The 19,936-nt window shown below is 42.9% G+C and overlaps 2 protein-coding genes across 2 annotated transcripts; one reads left to right on the top strand and one right to left on the bottom strand.

Moving 5' to 3' along the window:
- Positions 1 to 104: 104 nt before the first annotated feature.
- aqp9a (aquaporin 9a) lies at positions 105 to 4,238 on the top strand (the record flags this gene model as incomplete). The annotated part of the gene is made up of 6 exons (XM_079266348.1): positions 105 to 206; positions 370 to 496; positions 1,421 to 1,558; positions 1,704 to 1,822; positions 2,601 to 2,818; positions 3,743 to 4,238. The coding sequence occupies 6 exons, from the start codon at positions 105 to 107 to the stop codon at positions 3,945 to 3,947; spliced, it is 909 nt and encodes a 302-aa protein (XP_079122474.1). The 3' UTR covers positions 3,948 to 4,238.
- A 2,530-nt stretch (positions 4,239 to 6,768) lies between these two features.
- LOC306790779 (disintegrin and metalloproteinase domain-containing protein 10-like) lies at positions 6,769 to 19,631 on the bottom strand. The gene is made up of 16 exons (XM_079287272.1): positions 19,518 to 19,631; positions 17,357 to 17,507; positions 15,887 to 16,005; positions 15,634 to 15,792; positions 15,027 to 15,121; positions 13,797 to 13,946; positions 13,578 to 13,670; positions 13,312 to 13,495; positions 12,543 to 12,706; positions 12,258 to 12,441; positions 11,571 to 11,721; positions 11,279 to 11,462; positions 11,072 to 11,180; positions 10,724 to 10,944; positions 10,493 to 10,619; positions 6,769 to 9,698 (listed from the first exon to the last, which is right to left on the bottom strand). Exons 1-16 carry the CDS (start codon positions 19,579 to 19,581, stop codon positions 9,502 to 9,504), a joined length of 2,352 nt encoding a protein of 783 aa, XP_079143398.1. The 5' UTR covers positions 19,582 to 19,631; the 3' UTR covers positions 6,769 to 9,501.
- Between the last annotated feature and the right edge of the window lie 305 nt (positions 19,632 to 19,936).

The raw sequence follows: 19,936 nt of genomic DNA, 5'->3' as shown, positions 1-19,936 counted from the left end.
CTGTTCTGAGTGGCTGCGGTCGAGTAGAGGTGGAGGTTTGACAACTCCAGAGGTTCACACTGCTGGAAATATAGTAGTTTTAACAGCAGTTGGAACAGTTATACATGGAAATACAACAAAAGAGAAGCATGAGGCAACACTGTGCTCTCAAACATGGAATACTCAAGGAATTCCTGGCAGAATTCCTGGGGACATTTGTCTTGGTTGTAAGTAGCATTTTGCATTATTGTGTTTTCTTCTCACGTTAATTGCAATTGAGTGCAATACTTTACACAATATATTTGCTGCTCCAGCTTATGCTAAGAAATCGACATGTCCCTCTGTGATGTTAGTGACAATCTGCTGTTCTCCTCCTCTCTGGTTTGTCAGTTGTTTGGCTGTGGCTCAGTCGCTCAGACCGTCCTCAGTCGAAACAGCCTGGGCGAGCCTCTCACCGTCCACATCGGCTTCTCCGTGGGACTGATGATGGCGGCGTACGTGGCCGGTGGAGTCTCAGGTAAATGTGGTTTCCACTCAAGTAGAACTCATTTCACATGAGCCACAAGTCTGATATGGCAATTTAATGCATGTGCGATGCAGTGAAATAAATCATAATTATTGGGTGTTATGATCAAGTTTCTCCTCTTTCTGCTGGGTATTGGCATCCTGTCAAATCAACAACAAATATCAGTTTTAATAATATATTTCTTTCTGCATATTTAGCTTCTTTTCTCGATTTAATATATTGTTTTGCGCTACAGACTCCATTAAAATACTTCATAGTTGATGCAAACAACCTAAAACAGTTCTCTTGTATGTGTTCTAATGTAAACATGAGGTTTGCAGCTTGTAATAATATAACTTTATGACGTCCTGTCCGGCCATTTGCCATTTGTCAGCAGGGTCGTGCCAGCTCTCTGTCCAGATCCAGTGAAAGCGTACTGACCATCGATTTGTTAGTGTTGGTGCACAGCCTTTCCAGGGTCATGCATAACCCCGGGCACTAAATGTCCTGCAAAGTCCATTGATCACAGACTACGTTCATCACGCCAAACGAAACTGCCCGACTCGTCTGAGCAGCAGCTACTTCCAGTTCTACAAACAGAAGGACCAAACAGAATTCATGGAGACAGATCGCCGACGCATGACAGATGTTTTAAAAAGATATCAAAATGAACCGGATGTGAGCGCAGCAGAACAGAACAACGCTCCCTTTTGTTTGTTTTTTCTTACTCATTGGTTGAATTTGTAATATGTGACCATTATTCTGCCTCTTTGCCTGTGAGCATACATAACAAAACCCAGCACCGCCCCGGGGGCCGCTCTCCTTCTGCTGCCCCTCGTAAAAGTGACAGCCTCGCTAATGATGGAGAGGATATCATGCCAGACTCCCCCACCCACTGCTCCCCTCTTTCACTCTCTGCTTTGTCTTCCGTCCCAGGGGGCCATGTGAACCCCGCTGTGTCTCTGGCCATGGTGATTCTGGGCAAACTGAAGATTTGGAAGTTTCCCTTCTATGTCATTGCTCAGTTTCTCGGTGCTTTTGCTGGAGCTGCCGCAGTCTTTGGATTATACTATGGTGAATGCACCTGCACTTTATCCCCTTACACTTGCATATTAAACCATGCCAGTTGGCCATGACTGTCACAGTAGAAGTATTTCAGCTACATGTTCACAGTAATTAAATACTGACGGTTACAACTATTTATTTGTCCTCCTCACAGATGCTTTCATGGACTTCACCAGTGGGATTCTGTCAGTGACGGGAATCAACGCGACAGGTCACATTTTTGCTTCCTACCCTGCGAGGCACCTCTCTGTCCTCGGCGGCTTCATCGATCAGGTGAGCTCTAGTCACGGTGACCTAATGACCTCCCAAATACGTTGTGCATCGGCGCTCTCATTCAGCCTTTAAATTGTGTCTGGCAAATGTAGCTAATGCAAAATTGATTGCCCCATTTAGTCTGAGAATATCCCCGCCATTGCTTCAGCTTTGGGTCGAATGACCCATTTGCTGGCATTTCCTGGCATTCACTGGAAGGTCAAATCTATACTTAACACCGTTTTCCACCTTTTTAGTCGGTGCAGCGATCCAAAAAAAAACACGTCTACCATCTTAAAACTGTTGAAAACCACATCAGGTGAACCACTGAGATAAGTCTAACTAAACTCTAATCTAATCTGATCGTGCTGATGTTCATGTTTCATTTTGAATGTGTAACAGTAATGCTGTACAGGGCCGTGCCTCTAAATACTAAATAATTAATAATAATTAATAGCAGTTTAAACATAGATTTGAACCCTTTCGATTCAACTTGTTTACAAATTAAAACAGTTAGAAGGATGTAATGTACCCAATGCAGCTGACCACTATAACTCGACACATTTTATTTAAAATACCATTATTCTAAAAGACATATGTGCACAAAGACATTCACATATATACAGACTTATACATGAACGTAAAGTTGTATGCAAACATGTAATGTTAAAAAAACCCGAGATGTAGGGAGCTAAAAGCGCAGAGACCTCTTAAGTCAAGATAAACCGAATTACTCGACGTACTCATACTGCGTTGCCTGAACTCTGCAGTTTACCAAACAAATGTTCCACGCCCGCAGGTGGTGGGGACGGGTATGCTGGTCCTGTGTATCTTGGCTATTACTGATGATGAAAACATCGGAGCTCCCAAAGGCGTGCAGCCGCTGGCTATAGGTCTGATCATCATGGCCATCGGTGTGTCCATGGGACTGAACTGTGGCTACCCTCTGAACCCCGCCAGAGACCTGGGACCCCGACTGTTCACAGCTGCAGCAGGATGGGGGATGGAGGTCTTCAGGTAACTGCAGCAGAGGAAGACAGATCAGGGTGGTATGTTAGGTTTAATGTGTGATTTCTCTTATCTGCCTGGGTTGAACCAAATGCAGGCAATACTATGTCCAAATACAGCATTTATTTTATTTTTTATTTGTTTATTAGAGCACCGTCATATGAAGAGAACCAGGGAAAATGAGAACTAGATTTTGATTCTTTTGTTGTTCCAGACGGATATTAGTCGTCACAGCCAGTACATCACATACAGATGTACACATATCTGTAAAGAGTTTTTATTTGATCAACCTACTGTATATAATTGCTGTAGTTTAACTCAATTCTTTCTCAGTTATCCTTTTGGTTTGTATGCATATAATGTTAGATGTGGCCTCTTGAAATGTAATCCAGCTACATTACAGAAACATTTTAAATTGTCTCCATAATGGCGTGTTGTTTGTTGATGTTATTGCTTAATTATCATAAAACATTTGTTCATTTGTCTATCTTAATGTAGATGTTATTTTATTTTATATAATTGTGATAAGTCATTAAGGTTATTCAAAGAAATGCATATTTATTAACACATTAATTCCGTCCAATAATAAACAAACAGTTGATAGATTGTCATCCTGTTCACTGATTAGGAGCTGAGCTGCTGACATGAATGAATGAATGAATTTTATTTATACAGCGCTTTTCACAGACAATAACATCACAAAGTGCTTAACAGAGCTGACATTTAAAAGCATAAAAAACACAATGTGACCCTAGGGTCAATAAATTATATACACAGAGAAAAGTAAAAAATAAAGAATGAAATGAACCATAGTGTTACATAATGTCACAAGCACAAGATCCGGTGGTGGCCCCGGTGATCTACAGGGGCCTCCGTGTGAGATTTATTGAACTCTTTCTGCCGACGTGTTTTTTTAAACTTTGTCGCTTGCAGCACTGCAGACAACTGGTGGTGGATCCCTGTGGCGGGGCCCATGGTGGGGGGCGTGGTGGCAGCCGTCATCTACTACCTGCTCATCGAGATGCACCACCACCGCGATGCGCCTGAGAAGCCCCATGAGGAAGAGGAGGAGGAGGAAGACGAGGACGACGAGGACAGCAGTCTGAAGGACAAATATGAGATGATCACGATGAGCTAAACACAACGGAAAAAAAAGACATCAACACCCTTCCATCTGTAAAGACAGGCTTCCATTGTCAGTGTCCACACCGATACTGGACTGTCTCATTTCCAATTTAACGTTGTATGTTTCATAAACACATGAAAATCTCAGTCCTGTGTGCTTAACATTATTAATTTTCATATATATGTTGTAAATACTGTATTATAGATATTAGACCCTTTATTTGGCTGTAGTCAACATTTGGTACTGGACTAATAGTTTTACATTACTGCCCGTCTCCTTTACGTTTGCTCCCGAGTTGAGTGGTTGTGATGATATTCTCTGTATATTCACTTAAAAAAACATGTTTTTTGTTGTGACTTATAATTGTTTTCTGATGTTGCAAACCACGAGGAATCCTCCCCTCCTGTTCTTTATCAATATTTGTATATCTGTGATGTTTTGTCAACATTAAAGTTTCTACAAATATCGAGTTCATAAGAGATATTCAACTTCAGGGGATGAGACTCCATCATATGTTACATGTATTACTGAAAACTGCAGTTAAACTGAGCCTTATATTGTTGTATATAGGCTTGTGTGATCAAGTGAACGAGGACAGTAATGGCAGGCACGAATCTTTGCAGTAAACTTCGCCAGCAGACGAGTACATTTATTGGTCTAAGATTGAACACCTTCCACTATAATTGGACCGACACAAGAGACGGATTATTTGTTGTCAGCTGTTGTGATTGCTGAGGATGATTACACCTCTCAGTGCCAGCTCAGTACATTATGCTGTGAAATATGTCCTGTGTGAGCTGATTACTCAAGTTAATGTCTTTGTACGTATCAGAGTGGGACGTCTGACTAGAGCCTCAGGCGGTGACTCTATGGGAGAGTTAAACACGTGGAAACAACAGGAAGGTGGTTACAGGTGGGAAATAAGTGAAAATCGAGCCATCCTGTCATTCTGTGGAGACTCTTCACCCTTTTGGTCAGCGGTGGAAGAAGTATTTGACTATTCGCTTGAGTAAAATTATAAAATACCACAATGCAAATGTCCTCCGTTACAAGTAAAAGTACTGAATTCAAACTTTTACTCAAAGATCAACTCCAAAGTTCAGTCATCTATAGTTAGAAATCCTTAAAGCAAAGCAAAGCAATGCCAAATATACATTCTACGTGTTCCAAGTTTCAAGTTTCCAGATCACACTTGTATAAGTTGCACATTGGACCATGACCCGGCAGACACCAGTCGTGTGCACACTTTAAAGCAGAGAAGCATTTGTTCCTTAAAGTGGAGAATTTGAGTGTCACACTCACCGTTGTGCAAAGTGAGAGCCAATAGTAACAAAAAGCAAATATATATATATGCGTCATATTGGGCTCTGGGTTATTGGGACAGCAATAATTGCATTTTTTTCAATTTTTACAAACCAAACCATCAATTATTTACTCAAAAAAAATCAGATGAATCCTTTAATTAATAATATTTTCAATGCTAGACTTTGACTTGTATTTTTACAGTGTGATATTCGTGTTTTACTCAGTAAAGAATGTGAACACTTCCTCCACCACTGGTACAATTTGATCATGAAAGAAGGCAGCACTTTGATCAGTCACATGACTTCTTGCAGCATATAATGTTTTCACGAGATTACACAAACTAAATCCACGCCTTTAAGATCTAATCTAATCTCCGGGCATTATCTGACACTGCACAATGAACTGGGAGTCGCATTGTATTTCCATTTCGCATGTCGTAGTGCTCGGGGTCAGCTGCCACTCAGTTCAGTCTGGGTGACACTGAGCAGGCCGGTGCCACGATTACAATCATGCTTTGTCACTGAAAGGAGAGGCAAACTGCTCGCTCACCGGCTGTGGCGTCAGCTCCTATCGCAGAGCTGAAACTCTAAATGGAGAACATTGACCAGCAATGTCGTTCTCTCTGCGGGGGAACTGTTTAAAGAGAGCTGTGAGAAAGTGAACTACAGCATCAGTAATAATTTAAATCTACTGCAATTCAACTCACCGCCTGCATTACTGAGAACATATTGAGCCTGAACTTGTTGTGGGTGACTGTTCATGTCACAACCAGCAGCTGCAGCTGAGAATCCACATTGAAAATCAATAGCAGGCCTCATTCCACTGCATGTGCTAATGCATGCTTTCCTCTGGATGTTGCATCATCAAACACACTCGTGAGGAGAAACTCATCACCATGTTTAGGCAATGAGTAAATAAAGTATGTAACAAGCACATAGACTGAGGAAAAACATGAGCAGCTGCATGAAATTCCTTCGGCCCACTTTACTCACATAAATAAAGCATTGCTGAACAGGCACAATATTTGAAGTTCCTCAGTTGAAGTAGTGAGCGATAACTGAAGTGCTCTTCGATGGAACCAGAGGCGATGAGAAGCTGCGTGTGGCTCTGTGGTGCTGATGCTGGTGGACTCACGGGATGCAAAAGCTCCCAACACTTCAGCATCTGATCCAACAGGTGCTCCCTCTACTGCTAACCGCCGAGTGAGCAGCTTTAGTTGACAATATGTAGGAAGTTACCAAATTCAGGATACAGCTATACTGAGGCCCAGGAGAGGCACATCAACAAGCAGATGTTACACTTTTTGCGATTTCTTTTGTCACATCAGTTCATCTGAATACAATCAAATCCATCCTGAAGTCCCTTCTGTTTTGTAACACCACCCTTATCATGTAGAATTAAAAAGGATAAAATACCCATCCTTAGTATTAATAACATCTGATGGCATTTTTAGCCGTATACATTCATACACTAAAACAAGTTGTACACCATTAAAGAAGAGGATTAGAAAAAGAGAGCACACGTCACAGACAGTAAACAGGGCTCTATTTTATTTTGAACGAGTCTTTTAATTAATGCATTTCAAGTACTCCAAAAATTACACCTCTTTGCACAATACAATTTGAAATTTTGTTTTAGTAAAAATGTTCAAAGTGAACAAAAAATTCCGATACTGTATAAAACACAGTGAACATTAAAATCAGACAGTAGTATTACTTTTTAATCTTGTGTTCTTTCGGCCTACATCACCTACAACATTTTCAACTCAATTTGGACATTTTCAGTGCACGTTTATCTAAAAACTTTACCAAGACTACGAAATTAAAAAGAAAGTAAATGTACAGGCATTATTCTTCTGCTCTTCGACCCCAAACCATGCCGCAGGAGAACAGAGACAAAAATGATGAATGTAACATTGACTCCATCACCCTGAATTGTTTTTACCTTCGATGACGGTGGAGAAAAGCATCAGAAGCAAAGTCCAGTTCAACTAGCATATATAAGAACATAAATAACTTAGAGGAGAGGAAGGTTTGTCACATAGTCGAACAACTTACTCCGGAATTAGAATACAAAAAAATGAAACGGATGTATCAAAATGTAATTTTTCATTTTCAAATGAAATGCAACTTTTCGAAGTACTGTACAAGTTTACATGTAAATTCTCGAGGCTTAAGCGGGCGTGATCCAGCCTAGAAGACGGAATTTAAAAAGAGCTCCATTTTGTACAGAAATGAGACGTTATAGCGACCGCCGAGCTGCCCAACTCATCTGCCGTGTGAAATAAACTACTAACTGTGAGACACGTTGTTTCTCATATCCCCTCCAGAGCACAGGCGTGATTATTACGACCACCAGGACTGTGCTGTGAGATATTAAGTGTGAATAGTATTGCATGCTTTAAAAAATTAATAAAAATAAATGCCAGAATAAAATAAAATCAGAGCACAAAATGTACTCTGCTGAACGCTTTCACCGCACTTCCCCCGAAACCTGTTGGTGGGTGAAATGCTTGCAGGGAAAAATAAATCATGGGATTTTGCACAATTTATCATGACCGGATTATCAAACCCTTCTGGTTCGTGTTATCACGTTATCATTTTCCAAAACGCCCCTCGTGCCGTGTTGCAGCGAGGGGAGGAAGAAAACATCCGAGGTCAAACAATCACGTCTCCTTTATTGAGTGTCTACTGGATGTTTATAAAAACCTGTGCGGAGAAAGATCAGCTGTACACGTTTATGGCACTCTGACGTTACCTCACACTCATGTGCTCTTCAGGGGATTTCTTCCGTGATGAAATCTGACCAGGAGATAACTGGTGAGTTTAAACGAGAAAATAAAAAACAGCAGCTTGTGAAACTAGTGAACACACTGAGGAAATGTGTGAATCGTGCGACTGCTGCGTTACGCTGCTCCTTCCACTTGTTTTAAGACCAACATTAATAGCTGTCAAAAGTAAATAGTGTTGTGTGACATACAAATATTACAGACCTTTGTCAATTAATCGTCACATTTAATAAATGTGTCCGCATGCCCACATTGAAAAGTTCTTAGATTCGCTCTCTGAAGAACAATTGAATGATTTAATCTTACTTTTTTTTTCTGTACATCCACACCGGAATCATTTTTAAGTTTATTTCCACACTCATGTAAACTAACTCTGTAACATGATACACTCTCACTTCTAAACTAAGCCACAGCCGCCTTCATCGCTCCCTCGTCTTCATATCTGAACAGATAGAATCATCCTCAGCTTCAGTTAGTGGTTTTTCATTCTTCACGATCAAAAACAAGTTCGGTAAGACGATAAAAGGGTGTCCCAGACTAGGTGATCTTCCCTTTCTGTTCCCATGACCTCATCTAGCTTGTTACACAACATAAGAAAAACATGTTAGCAAGACAATAAAAACAAAAAAAAGAAGATGAAAAATGGACCTTGAACGAAGAAGGCCTGAAAAGTGGGCTATGGTGACCTTGTTGTTCAAATTCGAAATCTAGCAAATCTAACGAAAGAGATCCACCTGAAAGGACGACTGCGAAGAGAACTTGATGGCGCCAAATCCTCAACGGCAACGTCCAAGGAACTCATCACAACCACCAGTCCTTCAACTATGTGTTAAGAGTCCTGAGAGCACTAACCGAAAAAATAAAAGAAAAAAAGTGAAGAATTACAGATTTACAGTAGAAGAAATAGTTTGTTTTCACTTATGATACACTAAATATGTACAGTCACATGCAGAAGACGGTCTGCACGAGAGACCGGAGGCCTGTGTCTTTTGCCGCTTGACATGTGTGAACCACAAAAGTGCCGCAAATCCCCACCGAGTGTCTCTCGTTCCCGGCTAGAATGGCGAAAAGAAAAAAAAAAAGAAGAAAATCACGGAACAATTCACCAGCAGCCACGGGCGTGTCGCTCAAGAAGACGCACATCACAGAATGTACTAAAGCTACACATGATCCTTAACTCCTTGGCACTCCTTAAAAATAGAAAAAGAAACGGTGGAAAAAGATGCTAGATCGCACTGCATTGGAAATGGCTGATGGCTGAGTCCACTCCACGAAGAGCCAAATCGAGTTGCTAGATAGTGTCGTCTCTTTTTCACGCATCCGCTTTGTCTGTAAATGGAGGATATGATGACGACTAACAACCGTGTCAGGCTTTTCTTTGGATGGAGTGACGCTTTTTGTTTCCCACTGTAGGCACAAGGAGGAGCCAAGGCATTGGGGGAGGGGGGGGAGGGGGGGGGGGATGCAGGGGTCTCAGCGTCTCATCTGGCCCATCTGATAGTTCTCCCGGGGCTGACGGTGGTGCCTCTGGGGCTGCGCCTGCCGCTGGGGCTGCCTCTGGGGCTGCCGCGGGCCGCCGTGTCCGTGCTGGTGGGCATGCGGGTGCTGAGACTGGTTCTGCACCTGGGAGTTAGCCGCCTGCTGCTGCGCTCGCCGCCTCTTCAAAGTGCCTGTCAGGGTAAAAAAAAAAAAAGGCAGGTATTTGAGCTCGTTAGAAGACAGATTGTGGGGGTTTTCCTCCGAAACAAAATCGCTCCTACTGGCACTCTGCTACCGATGCCTACACTGCAATAACAACTATGTCGCAAGTTCATTGCATGTCACGCTGCGGGAGATGGGCCGAATAAGATTGTGGTTGCAGTCTGTGTCAGACTGTAGGAGATCAAGTCGGAGGCATTTTGGAGCATGGTGAATCGTAGAGTTACAACTGAAGACACACGTCATCAACTCGCGTCATTCCTCTGCACCGCTCTAAAGTGTCACCACGGTGCCGCCGCCTTTGGAACGTGAAATGCAATTGTGCACAGCAGCAGTGGTACTTTGGTCCTAAATATCAGACTCCATCACAATTTAGAAATAGCTTTTTTTTTGGGTTGCTGAAGCTCTAAATGCTCCGGTTGGCTCTCGTCTCGTCTCACAGTGTGACCCAGGACCACCAAAGATTTCAATAAGTTTCTCTCACACCCGTCATCGTTCCTCTGAGATAAGCCCAAACACAGCGTGTGGTTTTCACACGTTGACCAGAAACTCACGAAACTCAACGTCTGTTCATTTAAGTGTTTGTACCAAACCTAAGAATTAAAATGGCAAATTGGTGTGAAACCTGGTAAACTTGACTGTAATGTTGCTTCATGTTTCTATTTATTGAGGCATGTTAACAAACACATGGTTTGTCAGTCAGGTGGTAAACCGTGTCAATCCAAGCTACATTTCGTCAACTTTCTTTGTGAACCTCTGGACTCACCTGGAAGTGGTTTGGGAGGAGGAAGCTTGGGGTTGCTGCTCGGTGTATGCACACTACAGATCTTAATGAAGCCAGCCATGAGCATGATGAGGGCGATGCCCATCAATAGCACTGCCCACCAATGGGCCTAGAGGAGAGAATGAAGCACAAATCAAACACGGTCACAACATAAAGACCTCATAATAATGAACGACTAATCATCCAATCAGATATCCAGAAGGTGATACATACCACAATCCACTCCGCAATGTTTTCATAGAGCTCTGGGTTGAAGATGGCCTTCTTCAGCCTGGCCAGCGGTCCATCCGCGTCCACCAGGCGGCACTTCATGAACACGTCACAGTAGCCTTTGAAGTCGTTGCACGGCGAGCCGGCCGGCAGCGTGGTCACCTTCTTATTGAAGAAACGAGCCAGACCCTCTGATCCTGTGCTGCTGCACGTGTTGGGATTCACTGCGGAGACGGATCGCAGACAGTCAACACAACTCAAAAGGAAAGAGACGAAATCTCAGGCACGTTATATTTAGAAAGAAAATAGATCTCAAGGCAGGGAAAAAGAAAAAGACGGTAAATGACTCACTCTTCTCCATGCAGCACACGTGGCAAAGCTCGGTCTCGTCCGTGCCATCTAGGCTGGCACAGGTGCAGGCCTCCAGTCCGTACTTCTCGCAGATGGAGCCGGAGCAGCCCTGCGGGGGAGGAGCACGAGGACAGGCGAGATCAGACGCTGACTGGTGCGAATACTAAGTCGCTATAACAACCAGCTCCTCCAGGTGTGAAGTCTTACCCCGTTGAGGCAGACTTGAGTCTCTCCGTGGCAGGCGGTGAAGTTGGCCTTGGGCTCAGACGTGGGGCACTGGGAACCGACTCCGTTGCACATGCCCTGGTGAGCGCACTCCGACTCCTCTCGGCACTTCTCGTTGCGACCCTTGTAAGAGCACTCGGGAGTGCAACAAGGACCCTGGCTGGGACTGGTGGGATAGAGAGGAGTTTGGTCAAGAACTATCACAAATGAGCTGCCTTGTGAAACCTCAAAATGCTGAGGCAAACAAAACCACGTAGATAACATCCACGTCTACCTGCAGACTTTGTTGGGCTTTAGTTTGCACTTCCTGTTGTCAGGCTGGTTGGCGTCGTAGCAGCACTGGTCTCTGCACTGATCACTGTAGCCACAGTCACACTCCTCTCCCGGCTCCACCAGGCCGTTACCACAGATGGGCTGACCGGACTCTGTTTCGGGAAGGACAAATAAACATCGAGTCTGGTCCCCAAAAACTGGAAGATGCTTCATATTTTGACTTCTTTGTACTGAAAGCTAAAAGTGTACGAGAAATCAAGACGTTTACGACGAAAACAAATATTGTTCTGAAGAGAATTTGCTCCTGCAACAAACAAAATCACAGTCTTCACCCTTGAGAGGAACCAACGCAACACTGAACTCAAACAGACACTCTTCGTCAGTTTGTATGAGAAAGGACCAAAAAGCTAAAACAGTACGAGAGAACCAAGATAGTTTTGGAAGCTTACACCTAAATCTAATAATTTCCAGGTCATATGTACGCATGAGACTTCAAACAGCATGTGCAAAATAGATTAAGCTTTTAAATTAAGTGTGACACTTAAAAGAAAAAAACATCACAAAGAAAAATACCAAAATATGAATGCCCAGACTGCTTTTCAAAGCCAATACCAGTCAACATGCTGGTGCCTCTCAGGCAGCCTGAATCAGAATAATGGACCGTTAAGATGAAAACAGTGAAACACACCGACAAAACAGTTGCTTCTCTTCTTCTCCAGCACCTGGCTGATGTTGCGCACGCTGCAGACGGAGAACTTGTTGTTGTTGAGCTTGTCGCCCGACGTCGCTCTTGCATACATGATGTAGTTGCCCTTCTCCTTCTTGTCTTGGCTCTTGGATTCTCCCGGCGTGCACTCGGATCCAGAGTCGTGCTGAGAACGAGAGGGAAAAGCGAACACTCACGAGTTAAAAGAAGACGGGTACAAAGTGTCATTCTCACCGTGCATTAATGTGGCACGTCTCAGGAACTCACCGGGGAGCCAAAGTTGTGTCCTACTTCATGTGCGAAAGTGATATGGGAGACTTTTGGAGGTACGTGGGAGGCATAGTTCTGTACAGTGATGATACCGGTGTTGAGAGACTTCTTCTTCCCGTCTGAGTACAGCTTGCTTTTTTCACAGATGCCTCCGGAGCTCCCTGCAAAATGAAAGTTGGAAATTGATTTCAAACCACAGCTGCAAAACATGCAGAATGTTTCTTATTAAAGAGGGAGAATCTGATTCATGCTACGACAGCTTTTTTAAATTACTTTCGAGATGACATAATGTCTTACTTCAGCGGGATTCATCAACATGTTTACAGAAGATGGTGAAATTGTGCGTCATCGCAGGCGGGGGACACATAACCTTCCACAGTAAATTAAAGCAATATCTTCCTTTAAAACTTCAAATTAAGTGTAGTACCAGAGTGCAATAAATACACGGCTAGGGCCATCATGAAAACCTTTGGGAATCGTCACATCTGCATATTGTCTGAGTTGATATTTGAAGCTGCATTCGCTTCTCACGACCAATCCCAAACACCACAAACACTTTTCCTAGTTGTGCAATCCTGATGAATCACAATCAACTTAAGCTGTAAATCACGGCTGTTCTGCTGGAATAATCTCATATTCACTGAGACTGTGTGTTCCCTTAAGATAATGTGACTCCTCCCAAATGCAAAGAACATTCTACATTACGTTATACGCTGCATAATGCTTTTAGAAAAGCACAGAATATTTAGTTTCTGTCTTTCGGTACCTGAAGGGGCTCCCACCCAGGCCAAGCCCAACACCCCGTCATCAAAGTCTCTGTCGGTGAAAACATAAGCCAGGCAGTAGTCGTCGTGGTTCTGCTCCGAGTTCAGCTCCAGGAACTTCTCCACGCCGATGTTGGCAAAGCGGAACGGGTTGGACCGGTCCCTCTCGTCGCTGGTGGTGTTTATCTGTACGAGAGGAGGACGACGACGAGTTCAGAGGGAAGAAGTCTAAAACCCACACAGGCCTAAACATCAGCACCAGACGTACCCTGATCCGTTTCACCATGAAGCTGATGTTGCGAATGCCCATGAAGTCTGTCCCCTGGTAGATGGCATCGATGGCCTTGACATGACTGGAGATCTGAAAGGGTCATGACAAGAAAAAAAAAGCTTCAACTACCCGTGTACTTCACTGTACTCCACTGTGTTCTGTCCACCGCAGCCTGCTGGCATCACGCTGTGGTTTCCCACTGGGGCTGAGTAGTACCTGAGCAATGACAGCCTCTCTGGTCTTGTAGTACTTGAAGAAGAGGTGGTCAGTCTGAATGAACAGCTGGCAGGTGTTTTTCTCAACCTGGGCCATCCTCTTCTTCCTCAGCAGCACGGGGTCATTAAAGCCCGCCTCAGTGTGGAGCTCCTGGTGTGAGGAGATGAGAGTTGAATGAAATATATATGTATATACAGCATTTTCAACCAAAAACAGAGGCTAAATAAATAATGTCCGGTATTTTTAGGCTGCAGTATGTTCATGAACTGTTGCTGTGGAAGAAGTGCTATCTATGTTGCATTCTAGAATATGGTGGAGAAAGGAAGACAGTCAATATAAGAGCACACCAAGTGTCCCATAAGAGGAATGCTTTGGTTTGGGGAACATGTTTTGGAAAGAAACTTTAATATATATTCATAGAACAAATCATAATATTTGTATCTCTGGTCCACGTGGTACGAATTGAACAACGACGCACTGAATGTCATTTCTGAGATCCAACTCTGTTCGGATTAGAAAAACCTTTTGTTATTGTGCAGCAGACTGAATACGTGTTCATATAGTTGTTGACAGGAATCTTTGGGGATTCAGTAACAACTCCTCTCAAATGAAAAGAAATACAACGTGAAACTTCTGACTGGTTGAAATAAATAACATGCTATTATGTATAGTTGATCACCCCTCAGATTCCCTTCCTCTCTGTGGAACACCACAGACACGTCACCCACAGGTTTCTAAAGAGCTGCTCTGAAGCTTAAAGGGGGTTTCGGCTGTCGGCATTCCTAAACCTCCCCGTCTATAGAGACTGATTCGCCTTGGAGACGGCCTCCAGAGGCCACTGGAAGAACTGCAGCGTTGGTCATTTTAACATTGAATTCATTTCTCAGACAGCAGCATGGACGAATGCACTTGTGATGCAGCTATACTTGTATCGAATTTTTATTTGAAAATGAAAGCGCAGTCGAGAAAAACATAAATTATAGAATATATCGTGGTTTTTTTCTCCATGCTATTGTGATGAGCTACTAATTAGTCACGTAGACAATCCATTAATTGAGCTGAGATCGGCTATTCTCACCAGTAAATAGAACCTCAAAGAGCACACAGACACTTAAAAAGGCATCCGAGCGGATCTCTAACCGCCACTAAGATAGAGAAGTGCACATTTCCCCCAAAACCCAAACCGTCCCTTAAATAGACACTGTGAGGGTTCACTGTGGTGAAGTTCACCTTGGGCGGCTCTGCTGAGGCTTGGTACTTCTTCATCCTCTCAAACACAGAGCTATCAGCGCAGCCTCCCTCTGGGCCGTACTTGTGCGGGTAGTCTGAGCGAGAGAGGCAGACACAACACAGTTAGGATTACGGGAGACAATGTTAGCTACTTAACCCCCTGAGTCTCTCTATTTCTGGCACTTTTCATGATCAGCTAATGGATGTACTTACACGCCACTCAAGCCTAGCCTTGCTATGTGAGCTGATACTTTCTTGTCGCTCTCATTAGCAATTCCTCTCACATTTCGGTTTAATTTGCCCCTCAGCCACGGTCAGTGTGTACACAGATCAATTGAAATTAGAGGTTGCCAGTGTAGTGAAGTATGCTTGGTGCTCACTATCAGTACCAACATTGGGAAGACTGCTAACATGAGCCAGTAGCCCGGGAGAAAGATCCCGTTACTCAGCCAACAAGCAGCCCGGGTATCTCTGCTCCCTGGGGGCCGATCACACCAGTCTAACCGTACACTTCCCTGAGCACACACTTATGAATGCGTGCATCCGATTACTCGACGATCACAGCGTGTCAAAGTGTTTGTGTTGCTGAAAGTTGCTGGGGACTCACGTATGTCGTCTTCGTGATAGATGACTGAGTGGTAGGGCACGTCTTTGCCCTGCAGGTATCTCTCAGCAGGCTCCACGTAGTAGGAGCCATGGTAGCTCTGAATGAAGCCCTCAAACTTACCGTCCACAATGGAGCCATGAGTCAGGGTACCTTTCTCACCTGGGAACCCAAAGTACAGAGGTATAGATGTCAGAGGATTCACACTAGATCGAGCAGCGATGCGTTAAAACAGGTACGAGTAGGGCCGTCTTACCGTAGATTTCTCCGGTGTAGATGTGAGAGGTATCGAATGGAACCTCGTTTCCTGAAACGTCTACCTTCAAATCTTGGGAAAACAAGGTTGTATCTCTCTTCATTCGTAAATTAAAATGCCTGAAATCAAAGAAAGAAATTCATAGGCAATAGAGAAAACACAAGACCTTTGAATTTGATGACGAAGGTTACAACGGTGGGGCAACGGTGTTTTCTACATTGCGAGAAGTTTGTTTCCAAAACCATGTGAGCCTAAAGGGTTTGTGTGTGGATCTGGCACTGCTTTTGTAGATAAGGAGTATTCCCCCGGTGTTTGAGAAAAAGGAAAATGTAAATGAAAGGGGGAAAAGGTGACAGGGAGGTAATAGTTTGGCAGAGAGAAGACGTCTAAGCGGTTTCGGTTGCAGAGGAGAAACTGAAGACTTATCTTGTAAGAGAGGGAACAGAAAATTAGGACATCTTGAAACAATGGTGCTTTTGTTTTGGTTTAACAAACATATGGAAGGGAAACAAAGATGCCAGAGTAAATCTTGGGTTTAATGGAACACCTACACACTGCTCTTATTGTGTGTGAGCTACTGTTCTGTGGGCCAGACACAGCAGTTAAATTGGCCATGAGAGAACAGAGGTCTTTGTAGTATTAGGATCAGGAAGTGAGGGTCAAACTTGACTTGATTGCACAGGAATCTGGTACAATGTAGAGAACCTTTTGTACCACGATTGTTTTCTGTTATGACTTCGTTAATGGGGTGCTGCAAATTAAATGTAAGAATTTGAGTTGCATCTCCAGCGTTGTTGTGAATTCAAAAAGGAAAAGAAGCCGACATATTCCTGCTTTTTAAAAAGGAACATACATCTTCCTTCTCCGTGTTCGTTTGCTCGGCTCTCAACGTTCTCTTCTCTATTGAGCAGCGTCAGAGTTTGTGAACAGCCGGCAGGACGATGAACAGCCTTTGCCAAGCTCCCAGCCAGATGGTCCTGACTTTGTCGTGGAGTGTGTGGAAACTTTCTATCAAACAGCAGCACCTCTTCAAAACGCTGGATGAAGCAGCATGACAAAGACTGTGTGTGTCCATCCATCCATCTTCTTCAGCTAGAAGGGGTTCCCACCCAGGTATCAGGTGTACAGAGACACCCTGGAAACACCTGATCCCTCACAGGGCTAACTAACACACACACACACACACACCAACGCAGAAACAGTTTCTACCTCACCTGCATGTATTTACATTGTGACAGAGTATCAGAACAAACCCAAACCAGGGCAGCGACTAACATTGTTTGGGCAAAGTTATGTCTTCAAATGTTTTGTCCAACCAAAAGGCCCAAGAACAAATAATAATCAGTTTACTGTCATAAGACAAAGAAGAGCACGATATCATCACAACATTAAAAAATAGACAGAGAGTCAGACAGAAAGAGAGCCAAACTGAATTTCCCATCAAGTAAATATTTGACAAACTTGACAAACCTTCCATGGGCGTGAAAATCGAAATGAAGGAACTTGTCTTCATGCGCGATCGCCCTCTTGGCCCGCTGATGGTTGCTGTGCACAAGCTCTGTGTCGTAGGACAGGCCTTCATAGTGACGGATGTAGTTGTTCAGGGGATTCCTATAGTGCCCTGTGTGACAGGAACAGAGGAACAAAAACTCAGCAAAAACAAGGAACATACATGTTAACTTGAAAAGCATATCCTTATAGAATCAAAGTAAATAACACAGCCATCATAGGTGTATAGATATAATCTCTTTGTCATTTATTCGTAAGTTTAATGAAATCTTAAGAGAAAAAGGTAAAAATGGAAGATCAAAGTATGGTTTGTAACAGCCTTGACACCACACTGCATCTATCACATCGACTACTTCTAGCTGATGGCAGAGAAACTGAAATGCTAGTTTTGTTTGTTAGTCAATATATTTTAAGCATAGATGGTATTTGACTCTTTAAGGTGACATCAGAGTATAACAGCTACGTTGTGGAGTAAGTAACTGAGGCATGGTCCTTCATTAGGACATTTTGAAGTGTCCATAAAATTGTGACAGGTGTGAAATAAAATGTCTGTGTTTTAAAATGCAGCTAAATATGTTATAAGTCAACTGGATGCCAGTTTTGGAGCTGTGCTTAACGACAGCCTCCAGCATCACAGTATTATTATTTCGCCACCAGAAGAGTGGGTGGTGGGCTCGAAGGGAAGAGATTCCACCCATTCCACCAACTGCTTCACACGCAAAGGCAGACAAGCAGTCATTTCGTTGAGGCCATTTAATTGACTCACAAAGTTTCTTTGTTTCTAAGGTTAAGATAGTAAACTGAGCATACTTGCAAGTCTTTGAGATCAGATTTTTTACTTCATATTCAAACCAAGAGAAAGTATTTTCAGTAAATATATGTAATTAGTAGTGTCTGACAGGTAATTATGCCCGACTAGAGAGCCATAAATTATAGGATTCAGGGTAACTATGTAAGAAACATCGTAAGTAGACCGACCAGAGTTCAGCTACTTCTCTGTTCATGTGAAGTATGAAATATTTAGGTGCTAACATTGAATTTTTCATTGGGGTGACGATGAGAAGTGAAGGCCATGAATATTCTGAAATATTTTAATTTCTCAAGGCCTACAAAAGGATAAGACAATAAGCATTAAGTAGGCATGTCTTTGATCAAACAAACCATCCACATTATTTAAAAAAAAAACAATACAAAACAACTTAAGAGTGATAACATCACATGTCAATTCACCACAGGAGGTGGCCCTGTTAAGTGAGAAAGTTGTGTTTGCTACTTTGACAAGGGAACCAGTATGAGATGTAATATATATATATATATATATATATATATATATATATATATATATATATATATAACATATATATGAACCCTACAACTGTTTGACATGTTCATAGAAGTAAATCTGAGTCATATGCAGCTAATTTTATTTCACTGTTAAACTATTTACCAGTATATGATGCATGTGATGCCTAAACGAAACGTTGGGTTCATCACAAGTCAATGCAGCAATTCACAGTGGCAATTTCGTTTTCAAAATTAAAATCACAGACAAATCATTTTCAAAATAAGATACTGAATCCAGACAATACCGTTACATTAAATTAGAGAAGGCGGCATTAGCATAGCGATACAGCACGGACCAGTCCCAACACAGAAACAAACCTGACCACTTGTCTGTGATATACATTGTAAACCCTGGCACAGGTAACATAACGGCTACGTTTATTATTTTTGACGTAACGTTAGCAGCTAAAGCGTCAGCTAGCACAAAGCTAATGGCTCGTTGACCCAGTCGGCATCTCCATCTTCTCATAACAATGGCTGTCGGCGCTATTCGCTACGATAACAAAACCGAGCCAAACCTGACAATAAAAACTGTGACAACACGCATAAATAACACATCAATATCGGTTTATTTCAGTCAACTACACGAATCCAAGTCAGCTTTTTACTCTGTGTCATTTTTTTTAGCTCGAAGTAATACGGCAAAAAGGGTGCAGTCCTCTTCATAACAAGCAGGCCCTGCTGATCCTCCTGCTAGCTAACGGGCTAGCAGCCTTTCTCTTAGCTTCATGGATTCAACACAACTTGTAACGTTTTCTCCATGAAACGCCTCACTCACCTTGGGTGTGGTTCAGTAAATACACAAGGAAAACTTTAAGAAGAAGCATGTCTGACAAATCCATTGTTAAAACATTGATACCGTTTTCACTTTATTGTCCTACTTCGATAGGCGCAGACGCCCTGTGTGTTTATTGCACCTTCCTCTCATCGCCTCCTCTCTCGCTCCTGCGTCATGACGTCAGACGCACGGCAGCTTTTGGCATCCCTTCCCCCCAAATGCATTCATGATCCAGGTCTGCGTTCATCACAGTGTAATGTAATGTATACAGCTTTCACCCCAACATGACACGATCATCAGACAACAGAAACATTATATCAAAGTTTTATTTTAATATTTCAGTGTGAACATCAGCTTTTTACATTTTACATATCAAGACAGTTCAGTGACAGTTAATACCATTGCGTTTTAATTTATTT

This window comes from Melanostigma gelatinosum, assembly GCF_949748355.1.
Source record: "Melanostigma gelatinosum genome assembly, chromosome: 1".
NCBI classification, from domain to species: Eukaryota; Metazoa; Chordata; class Actinopteri; order Perciformes; family Zoarcidae; genus Melanostigma; species Melanostigma gelatinosum.
The sequence above is the reverse complement of the archived record's forward strand: the minus strand, read 5'-3'. Positions and strand labels throughout refer to the sequence as shown.